We start from the raw sequence: 12,597 nt of genomic DNA on the forward strand, positions 1-12,597 counted from the left end.
TTTATTTATATTTATATTCATCTTCATATTGTTTTGAATTAATTGAGTTTAATCAATGTTTATATTTTTTTTCTAGATTTAGAATAATGGCAGATGTAAGATTGTTAATTCGTGAAGAAGGTAGAACAGCTAGAAATCTGGTTGCATTTAATGTACCAGTGGGTACTAATAATAATGAAAGAGTTACCAAAAAACCACCAAGTGTTCCACGAATAATTTCGTCTACTAATATGAAAAGGAATATTAAAACTTCAACACGAGTACGATCAGCGTCAACTGGTCGTGATAAAAAATCTGGTAATTTTATGAATTTTTTTATGATATATGACAACTGCTATATATTATTATTAATAAATGCAGTAGAGTGTATTTAAAATCTATAGAGAGTTTGCTAATTTTATTATCTTCTTTTACTGTGATTATATATTTATTTAGTTTTAATACCAAGGCGTTAAGCCGAATAGTAAATTTTATATACATAGATAATGTTCAAATAAGTACAATAAATTTTGGAGTATTACTAAAATATATAAAACAGATTGCATTTAAAAAAAAAATATGTGTGTGTACCAGCCCTGTTTAAAAATATTCATTGAAAAAAATTCACTGTCATGAGATTTGAATTTTTTTCAATAATTCCAATTGATTTTAATTTCTAAATATATATCTATAGATATTTCCATTTTTTATCGCATTCAAAATCACAAAATAATACGAAAAAGTCGCAGGTAGTTGGAATTAATAAATGACTAATTAAACAATCATGTTATTGTTATTATTGCGACGTTTCGACTCTTTACTGAGTCTTCATTAGGCTCATAACTAGTACGTGCAAGTAGTCAAGCAAAATAATGTATGTTGAAAAATTGTTTATCTGAGAACACATTCTATTTTTCGTAAATAATTAAAAAATAAAAAATAAATTATATAAAAAGAATCGGTAATGTTACAAACCAAAATAAAAACACGTGAATAATAAAAAACGTGAAAAATAAAAACAGTGTATTTAAAATCTATAGAGAGTTTGCTGATTTTATTATCTTCTTTTACTGTGATTATATATTTATTTAGTTTTAATACCAAGGCGTTAAGCCGAATAGTAAATTTTATATACATAGATAATGTTCAAATAAGTACAATAAATTTTGGAGTATTACTAAAATATATAAAACAGATTGCATTAAAAAAAAAAAATATGTGTGTGTACCAGCCCTGTTTAAAAATATTCATTGAAAAAAATTCACTGTCATGAGATTTGAATTTTTTTCAATAATTCCAATTGATTTTAATTTCTAAATATATATCTATAGATATTTCCATTTTTTATCGCATTCAAAATCACAAAATAATACAAAAAAATCGCAGTTAGTTGGAATTAATAAATGACTAATTAAACAATCATGTTATTGTTATTATTGCGACGTTTCGACTCTTTACTGAGTCTTCATTAGGCTCATAACTAGTACGTGCAAGTAGTCAAGCAAAATAATGTATGTTGAAAAATTGTTTATCTGAGAACACATTCTATTTTTTCGTAAATAATTAAAAAATAAAAAATAAATCATATAAAAAGAATTGGTAATGTTACAAACCAAAATAAAAACACGTGAATAATAAAAAACAACAGGTGAATAAAAACATGCGACCCACCAAGACTGTCTTGAATAGAATGTGTTCTCAGATAAACAATTTTTCAACGTACATTATTTTGCTTGACTACTGTCATGTACTAGTTATTAACCTGATGAAGACTCAATAAAGAGTTGAAACGTCGCAATAATAACAATAACATTATTGTTTAATTAGTCATTTATTAATTTCAACTACCTGCGATTTTTTCGTATTATCTATAGATATATAATTTGCATAGAGCAATTTTTTTTAATTTTTTTCAATGAAATTTTTAAACAGGGAGAGTACACAGGTAAGAAGTGAAACTTCTTTATGATATATAATTTTTTTATTATTGACAACTTCACAGAAATTGGGTGGATAAGGCTTGAGAAAAAAAATTTTTTCCGTATTAGATCAAAGCTATTTTAGTATTATAGACATGCATACAAATAATATGAGTAATTCATTTTATCATTGCTCTTATTATAATTATTGTATTTCATCAATTATGATCGCATCGTAATTACCATTGTTGTCATTATTTAGACTCTGCCATTATTTAATCTAAAAATTAGTTAATCAGCTTAGAAAAATTATATAATCAACTTTAATATTCATATTTTATGTCATAACTTAGTAAAAATAATTCAAAGCAGATATTTAATAACTTACTCAATTACACAAGTTATGAGTAAATAATTTGAATTATCTACTTAAAGTAACACAATTATATGACGAGAGTTAATCTTGTAGATTTGCAATGATTTTATAGAATTCAAAATGAATTAATAAATCATTAGAAATGAATAATCAATGAAGTTGTACGTATACATATTTTTATTTTATAATTGTGTTATGTTTTATTTTTAAATTATTATTTAATTTGTTTTTTTAATTGTTTTTAGAATTAATAATATTTACTAGATTTATTCTTTACGTTGCTATAAGGTAAAAGACCCAATTATTGACACTGGCCTAGTTATTGACACTTGCAATTTTATTTTAATTAAAAAAATTAAATCAACTTCAATAAATTAATAAATATAATTTTAAAATTTTAAATTTTACGATAGTTAATTTTTTGGGAACATTTTATTTTTTTAATTTTTAATTAGACTAAAATTGCAAGTGTCAAACAACTAGGACAGTGTCAATAACTAGGTCTTTTACCTTATTGAACTTTGATAAGAAAAAAAAACAACATGGCGCGCAACCGAAAATCGTGACGATTTTTTTACATTGCTATAAAATTTCTTTCATACGTCAATAAAGAAGTTTCACTTAAAAAAATGTACATCATATTATTATGTACATCACGTTATTATATTATTTTCCAGCATACTAATTACTTAACTTAATAGAAAATCAAATAATTTAATTTTGAAATAATTTTTTATTTTTTCTTGAATTTAGAACTACAAGCAAGATACTGGGCTTTTTTATTTGGAAATTTACAAAGAGCTGTTGATGGTATTTATCAAACTTGCGAAGAAGACGAAAACATATCAGAGTGTAAAGAAGTTATTTTAGTATTAGAAAATTATACCCGTGACTTTCATAATCTTATCGAGTGGTTTAAAGTTAAATGGGCGTATGAAAATTCACCGCCTCCATTGAGACAAGCTCCACTTGCTTGGGAAGTAAGAAAAACTTCACCCTGTAGAATGTGGAATTCTTCAGTAGCTAAATGCTCTAGTCCGTCTCAAAGATTGAGCCCAACGTGTCAAAGTCCAGATGATCCGATTGTTGAGAATAAAATTTCAAGTAACGCTGAAAAATTATTAAATTCTATACGCGATGCTTGTGATTACAGAAAAATTAAAGACAGCAAAAATTTATCGAGAAAAGATGCGAGTAACCTGAAAGATACACGAAGAAGTTCTGTAGATCGTGAGAGTGATAGAATATGCAGAGAGTTTTCTTCAGTTAGTAAAGTTGGAAGAAATTTGATTAAATCTTCGACGGCTAATAGAATAATTAGTAATGTTACCGGTAAAAAATCAAATGAAATAAATTGCGACGGTAAAAATACTAGTGTCAATAAAGAGAATAAAAGTAATGAAACTGGAGCACTTAAAAGGATTCACAGTGTAGCTGATATAGAGAGGATTAAAAATAAAACCAATGGAACATTAACTGAATTATCTAGACTTGAGAATGACAGAGTTTCAGTAGACAGTAAAAATGTGAATAGAAATACTTCAAATAGTTCTACAAGACCTAGATCTACTCCGAATCCTTCTAGACCGTATGCTGCTGTTTCGCAAGCCCAAAGATCGACGAGCCAACTGCCTGAGGCACCGAAAATAATCAGAAGCAAGACAAGCTTGAATGTACGAGAAGTCTCGAGTGTCAGCAAAGCCAGACCAGGTTCTTCGGTGATGGTTAGAAGACGGCTACAGCGGTTGAGAAATGATAGAACTTTAGAAGAATCCAGTGATATCAGTGGGTCCGTTGAGGTACTGTCCAAACAAACTGCTCAGAGCAGAAAATCTTCGGAAGACAGCGATGGCTGGCAGACAGTACGCGGTAGATGTCGACGAGGAAGTTCTCATAGTATGAGCATGTCTACGAGATTTCATCGACCAACCACTGCCACTTCTTTGCCCGCATTGTCGATCGAGAGTCCGAATGAAAAACGAAAAAAAAATGTTGTTTCTGTTTCTAACGCAACGTCAAACAAAGATTTTGCTGGTGAAAAAATGAGCATGATTAAATTTGATGATAAGGGGAAAAATATATTCGCTATTAATGGTAAACAAAAATCATTTGATGACGAATCTAGAAAAGAAAATTTAGTGCCAAATGTTGACTGTGAGACCAATTCAACTTCTGTAATCGCAGCGATTTTTAAAAGTGAAGCTGAGTTACTTGAAAAAAGAATTCAACAGTTTATGACCGCTCAAGCTGAACGAGAAAGAATTATTTTAGAGGAGGAAAGAAGGACAGAAGAAGCTGATTCTAAAAGATCTCAACAGTTGTCTGATGAAGAAGCGTCTCTTCAAAGGCAAATTAAAGAGTTAGAGTCTACGGAAATTGACATTGACACGGAAACAGATGAGACAGATGGAGAGATGATGCTGGAGATTGAAGAAGATGAAATTCCTGAAACTATAAATGAAGTTGTTGATGACATTAGTCTTGAGGATCGCTACGAGAATATGTTAGAAGGCATGTCTTGGGCTGAGCGAGTAGATACTTTAGCGCAATTACAAGCTCTCGTTGCCAGGCATCCTGGTAGAGCTCTGGAACTTCATCAAAAACTTTCTTCACCGTCTCGGAAGCGATCTTTGCCGGAAACTTTGAGAAGATATCAAGCCAAACAGGCTTGTGCTCAACACAAACGTTTGAAACTTCTCTCAGAGAAGTCGCAGCGTCTTCGTGAATTACTTAATAAAGTTGAGGATGTTAAGAGGGCTAAAGACCAGTTGACAGAAGACAAGAGGCTAAGAATGGAATTGAAGCTCAAGAGAGCTGAAGAGAACCGGACCCAACATTTGTTGGAAGTTGTACGGAAAGCTCATGATGAAGATTCTAAGCTGAAGGAAATAGCTTTTATAAATGAACTGGAGGCACAGAATAAGCGGCATGATTTTATGGCGCTTTGTCAAGAACAGGAGGAACGTCTTCAGGGGATTCAAGAGGAGCGACAGAGAAGGCAGGAGGAAAAAGCCGCGAAAGAAGCTGCTGCTGAAGAGCGGAGACGTGCGTTAGAAGCTGAACGACTCTTGAGGATCCAGAAGATGCGACAGACGAGGCGTGAGCGGGAAGAGCGAGTGGGTAAAATGCAGCTTGAGAAGGAAAAAGAGCGACTGGAGTTGGCTAGGGAGAAAGCTAGAGATCGGGAGGAGCGACTGAGTGCGCTTCACGCTGCTCAGCTGGCCAATCAGGAGGAATTGCAGAAGAAAATAGCGCAAAAACAACAGGAGTCTGCTAGAAGGCATGGCGAAAATATTGAACATATAAGACAGCGTGCTGTTGAATTGTCCATTTTAAGGATGGAAGAAATTCCACCGACGTTGAAATTTTATCCAGCTCAGAAGCAATGCTCGCTTTGTGGGACTCTGATACTCAATGAGGTCTGTTTAGTTAGTCACTTGAAGGGAAAACAACACTTGGAGGCTGTTAAAAAAATGCATGATGGCAGAGAACCGTCCCGAGATGATTTACACAAGTTTAATATTGCTCAGATCAAAGACATCCAGGTGTCTAGTGCTGGTGATGATAAGGCTGCTAAAGAGAAGCAAAAAGCCTTGAAGAGGAGAAGTAGGAAACTTAAACAGCGTATGACAGCTCGGGGACAAGAGTGGAAAAATTCACAGGGGGAAAATGGACAAAATCTTGAGTCGAGTAATAAAACGAAGTTGAGGAGGAACTTGAAGGAGTTGGATCGATTGTGTAGCAGTCATGGGAAATCTACATGGTCTAGTGTTGCTATTGCTGGGCTTGAGAGATGCTTAGGAGAAATTGGAAGGATCTTTAATAAATCTGTAAGTTTAATTTATGTTAATTAAATTGATAAGATAAAAAGTTTAAGTGATGAATGTTAAAATTTGTTTTCGATTTTTAGAGTTCCGTTGATCAAGATGTCTTCCGATCGCTAAATGGATTTGAGACTTTGACTAATTTATTAAATCTCGGTGTTAATATTCAGAATAATTCTCACACTCTGCCGAATAAGTAAGTAGCCTTAACATTACTGTAAAACGTTTTTGAATTATAAAATTCATGAATAAAAATAATATGATTGAATTTTTTTTATAAATTTCAGGAGTATTATATCAATTTGCCGGATCTACAAAGCCAGTGTCAACGATCATTCAAGTAACATCGAAGCTGTTTTACTTAGCAATAAAATTCTGACGATTCTGGATCTTCTGTTGCAAAGATTTGAGGTAATCTATACTATTAAGAGAGTAAGCGAAATTTATATGATAAAATGGGTTTTTATGGTTAAATTTGGTATCGTTGGAAAGGTCTTGACCCGAAGTTGTGCCTTTTCAAGGTTTCATATCATTCTCACCAATAGTCAATTTATGATGATAAATATTTAGGCTGCATTCGAAAATGCTCTATCTCTAGATACATAGTTAAGAAATGACCCTGTATCTTGTGAACTATTGACATTTTTAAAGATATAAGCTCATCCCGATGTTACACTCATCAAGACCTTTCATTTGAGTACCCACATCAATTTTTCATATTTTTATATATATTATATATATGTATATATGAAAAATATATAAAAATGCATGTGGATATACCCACATTGAGTATACTCAAATAAAAGCTCTTGATGAGTGTAACATCGAGATGAACTTATATCTTAAAAAATGTCAATAATTAAGAATTGACTTTGCTATCTTGTGAACTATTGACATTATTAAACATATAAGCTCACTCCGACATTACACTCATCAAGACCTTTCATTTGAGTACCCACATCAATTTTTCATATATTTTATATATTTATATTTATGAATATATGAAAAATATATCGAAATGCATGTGGGTACTCAAATGAAAGCTCTTGATAAGTGTAACATCAGGATGAACTTACATCTTTAAAAATATCAATAATTAAGAAATGACCTTGTATCTTGTAAACTATTGACATTTTTAAAGATATAAGCTCACTCCGACATTACACTCATCGAGACCTTTCATTTGAGTACTCACATCAATTTTTCATATATTTATATATATTATATACATGTATATATGAAAAATATATCAAAATGCATGTGGGTACTCAAATGAAAGCTCTTGATGAGTGTAACATCGAGATGAGTTTATATTTTCAAAAACGTCAATATTTAAAAAAGTACAGTGCAATTGAACAAAAGTAATTATTTAATAAAGCAAAATTTTATTTATTTATAGTTCACAAGTCACGGAAGTCACATAATGACTGCAAGGTTGCTAGTTTAATTTAAATTAAGTAATAGGCGATATTACCCACTAGGTTCTTGTCCCAATACTCTACAAGTATCGTATGAGGTCATGAGATGTCGCTAAGAGCACTATCAGTGCTCGAAAGCGGGATGTTTTTATATTCCTATTTAATCAGTAAAAAAAATGATCAACAAGAAGAGCCAAATCAGAGAACAGCCAAGTAACGCATAAATCAACGTTAAAATAAAAAAAAGTAAAAATTATGTTAATGCTTCCAGATAGACGTAAAGATACGTTGTCTTTCTTTTTACCTCACTCGTATGTATAAGCCGATGACGCCAGGGCAGGCTTGTTGTCTTGTCAAAATAAGGATTAAGCATTTTAAGAAGACCTAGAACTGGAGCAATCTCTTTACTTGTCAGAAAGACCATCGAGTCCCTTGACTTTATAAAATAAATAAAACTCTTGGACATAAGATGACACACACACATATAGATACACTGATACATTGGTCTGGATGGCGGTGACTGGTCCACCAGTTGCTTCTTTATTTCACATTTGCGTCTGATAAAAAACCTATAGATCACTCGCTCAAAAATTTATCGTGAATTCATAAATATGAGCGGCCACAAATCAGTAAATTCGACAAAAGCGAGACAACAATTACTCATCCTGGATATTCATGCTAGTGCGTGATTTCTTCTTTCCAGTCTCTTTATCTACAACTATCCTCTTCTTTCTTCTCTTCTCTTTTCTTGTTGCTCTTACTCTTACCTCTGCTATCTCAATTTTAGTATTTGTGTCTGTCTTTCTCTTTTATATATCTACCATTGGTTGTGCTCTCAACTTAACTCTAACTCCGACGGCTGCGATTTCCCCTCAGCAAATGCATTAGCGGCGAGAGAGCTTTTAGCGACGTCACGCACACCATCACATTGCTCAGACTTCTCGACTGTGGTTCTTGGGAAGACAAGGGGTCAGAGGAAGAAAGAAACAAACTGAATATCGAGAGTGCATATAGAGAAGAAGTGGAAAAATAAAAAGAGAAAAGAGAAAAATAAGTAATAAAGACGAGTAGTCATCATCCTCGACAACATTGTCGTCGTCCTCGTGGTCGTTGTAGTATGTAGTATGTACTATGTCACATGTGGATATATATATGCCATTACATGTACACATTTCATCCACTGGACTCGTGGTACTTTCGAGTGGTCGTCATACGAATCGACCTAATCTTTTGTCTCGTAGCTCTCTTTTCAACGACCTATTCACACTCGTGTCGTCGACTATTCCATATCCAATCGTCTCCTGCACTTTAATTTATCTTTCTCTCTAACATTTACTTTATTCTCTGTCTCAGCTTTACTCTCGTGTGTGATGACACTCGAAAACAACGAAATGGCCGAGTTGTTATTCAACAACGACTCTTGCTTTCACTTCTCTCATAATGCTACCAATGTCCTTTTACAAGCAGTCAATTTCCTTCTTCAAGAGTAGTAACGACTCTATTATCATTCTTAAAATTAAATTACCAATTTTTTACTGATTTATTTTATTGCTAGTATTCCAATGTTGAAAATTTGTGGAATATTTATTTATTATTTAATTTCAATGCCAGGGTAGTAAAGCCAAATGGCAAAAGTATACAAGAAAAATAGAAAAATGTATAATGAAGTATAAATGATGAAGATATAAAATTTTTAATTTTAGATATTAAAAAAAATCTGGTAATTATTTACAAGTAGGGTCCACTCTATTTTTGGCCATATCTAGGTGAAAAATTAACATTTTTTAATTTTTTTTATTCTACTTGTTTTTACGGCGCATTTATGATAAAAAATATCGTGAAAGAAAAAAATAAAGATTTCGATAGATTTTTTGCTTTCAAAAGTTGGAAAAAATTTTGGCTCTCATGTTTTTAGATAAAATTTCTATTTTATCTTTTTTTTTAAAAGCATATAAAAAAACGAACAATAAAAAAAAAAAAAAAAGTTGAATATCACAATTTTTTTGAAAATTTTTAAAAATTGTGATAATCAAATTTTTTTTTAAATTGTCCATTTTTTTTATGTATTTTTAAAAAAAAAAGTATATCAATAAAATCATTTTGGGCCATAACTAGATGAAAAATTAACATTTTCAAATTTTTCTTTTATTCTGTTCGTTTTTATAGCGCATTTATAATAAAAAATATCGAGAAAGAAAAAAATAAAGATTTTGATAGTTTTTTTGCCTTCAAAAGTTGGAAAAAATTTTGGCTCTCAGGTTTTTGGATAAAATTTCTATTTTATCTTTTTTTGATATATTTTTTTTTTGAAAAGTACCTAAAAAAACGAACAATTAAAAAAAAAATTGAATGTCACAATTTTCTAAAAAATTTATAAATTTTTTTGAAAATTTGTGAATCAACTTTTTCTTTAAATTGTTATTTTTTGTATGTATTTAAAAAAAAAATATATATCAAAATTAAAAAAAAAAATTTCGTTCAAAAAAATGAAAATTAAAATGGTGGACCCCACGTAAATAATTACCAAAAATTTTTTTTCTTAAATTTGGAATGTAATTATGATAAATACAAGAAAAGTATAAATTTGAATATAAGAATTACAGAATTAACATCAGTGATGCAAATACATAAAGATGATAATTGAAAATGATAAAATCATCTAACAAAATTGAGTACATGAATATCAATGGTTTAAAATTAAAATTCATTTTCTCGTTAACGCTTCATGAAGAATTTAAAAACACTTGTTTTAAATGTATTTATTTTTTTTTATTTTATAATATTCTAAGCAATAAAAAAAAACATTTATTGTTTTAACAGATTAATAATAATTTAAATAAATTAATACTCAATTAAATTTTTGAGGCATGTTTTAATAAAAATTGTTCAAAGCAAATGATGAGTGATAGTGATAGTAATAGCAACGATAATAGTGGTAGTTTTAATCCGAGTGCTTGGACACAATGAGCAATAATGTCTGAGCAATTGGACCTGGACATATTGTCAAAGGGGTTGTTTTTCATTTTTATTTATTAGCATCTTTTTTCCCAAATATACAGAAGAGCAAAACTTGAAATTTGTGATAAAACCTAGTGAAAACGTCCCCTTGTAACATCACCGCTGTCCCCTTTATAGTTTTTCTTCTCTTATTTTTTATTTGTCCATTTTTTTCATTCCATTCACTCTAATGAAAGAGTTTGCTCGAGCGTCAAAAAATACGGAAATAAAAGTGGGATGAAATGTCCACATACTGATTTTTTTTTCTCATTTAAATATTACAGGCGGTTGCTAGTTTGGATGACGCTGCACAGACTCAGGAATCGACGATGAACACCAGTAATGCCGGCGTTGCAACTGCGGCTATTCAATTACTCTGCAGTCTTGTACCAGAAGTGCCTTCCAATAAATCAGTCATACAGAGTCGTCTCAACGACATCATCGGGTGAGTAGCTAGATCAATAAAAACATTCATCAATATTTCTCAGACACAAAATAATTAAACACAGACATTTGTTTTGTCATTTATCTTTATCAGATTGCTTTTTTATTTTATTTCGTTAAAAATATATCAATGAGATATAAATAGTGAGGACTGTGAGGAATCTAACGGTCTATTATCGTTTCTTACCCCAATATTTTGACATGAAAAGAGCCATAGGCTGTGTTAGTAAGACCACCCTCGTTCCAACATCATGAATCCGTTGGAAAGACCACCGCGAGTTGACCGACAGTAATATAATACTCTTCACTCAGTCAAATTGACGAGACACAATCTGTTTTAACTGCTGCATTACTACTACACTGTCTAATAGTAGTTGATCCTCATGGCGCCGTTCAACGAAAGACACCTGGGTCAACTTCCTCTTCTTCAGACCCTCCAGCTCTCCCATGAACCCTTTGACTTCATCATGTCAATCTTCTTTATTTTTATTTCCCGTTTTTTTTTCTTTATTATTATTATTATTTTCATTTTTATTATTTTTTGTCATCTTTTCTATCTATTCTCACTCCTTTCAATATTCATTGTACGATTATTATCATGCTATGTATATGTGTATACATTTCTCCCCTTTCTTTTTTATTAAACCAGCGACGCTATGCAACAGGAAGGGGGTTGATGTATTATGATTAATTCTCCTGATGCAAAACGACCAGTCATGGCTTTTACTTAGCACGATTGCGTTTTATAAATTAACGAATAAATTTTTCTTGGCACTCAATTTTATAACTTTTAATTTTTATAAATAATTTTTGAGTAAAATTTTTTTTTAATTTATTGTGATAATTAATTGAAAACTTAAAATTTACAATAGACTGATTAAAAATTTGGTAATTATTTACAAGTGGGGTTCACCCTATTTTTGGCCATATCTAGGTAAAAAATTAACATTTTTTAATTTTTTTTTATTTATTAAATTATAACAAAAAAACATTTTTTTAAAATTGCACTTATAGTTTTCCAAGTTTTTTACAAATGAAATTTTTTTTTATTTTTTTGTAATAATTTTTTTAATAAAAAAAAATTCTAAAAATTTTTAGATGTCGGCTAACTTAATTTTAATTTTGTTTTTATTCTGCTTGTTTTTACGATGCATTTAATGACACTGAAGTTAGCAGACGTCTAAAAATTTTTAATTTTTTAGTTTAATTAAATTACAACTAAAAAGATATTTCTAAAAAATTGAACTTATAGTTTTTCAAGTTTTTTACATGTGAAATTTTTTTTTAATTGTTTAATTGAAATTTTTTCAATAAAAAATTTCTCAAAATTTTGAAATGTCAGCTGAGTTCATTTTCATCGCATTTATGATAAAAAATGTCGTGAACGAAAAAAATAACGATTTCGATAGCTTTTTTGCCTTCAAAAGTTGGAAAAAATTTTGGCTTTCATGTTTTTGGATAAAATTTCTATTTTATCTTTTTTTGATATATTTTTTTTTGAAAAGTACATAAAAAAACGAACAATTAAAAAAAAAAGTTGAATATCACAATTTTTTAAAAAGATTATAAAATTTGTTAAAATTGTGATAATCAACTTTTTTTTTTTTTAATTGTTCATTTTTTTATTTATTTTTCAAAAA

General features: G+C 30.2%; 1 protein-coding gene across 1 annotated transcript in view; it reads left to right on the top strand.

Annotated features, from left to right (window-relative positions):
• The window catches only part of LOC123260125 (S phase cyclin A-associated protein in the endoplasmic reticulum), a 40,180-nt gene that overhangs the window by 383 nt on the left and 27,200 nt on the right, over positions 1-12,597 (top strand). Inside the window, exons 2-6 of the mRNA XM_044721080.1 lie at positions 77-297; positions 3,028-6,104; positions 6,185-6,294; positions 6,386-6,509; positions 10,798-10,958. Coding sequence (XP_044577015.1) covers positions 87-297; positions 3,028-6,104; positions 6,185-6,294; positions 6,386-6,509; positions 10,798-10,958 — 3,683 coding nt within the window. The 5' untranslated portion in view covers positions 77-86. The remainder of the gene's footprint in view (positions 1-76; positions 298-3,027; positions 6,105-6,184; positions 6,295-6,385; positions 6,510-10,797; positions 10,959-12,597) is intronic.

Source organism: Cotesia glomerata, linkage group LG2 (genome assembly GCF_020080835.1).
Source record: "Cotesia glomerata isolate CgM1 linkage group LG2, MPM_Cglom_v2.3, whole genome shotgun sequence".
Classification (NCBI taxonomy): domain Eukaryota; kingdom Metazoa; phylum Arthropoda; class Insecta; order Hymenoptera; family Braconidae; genus Cotesia; species Cotesia glomerata.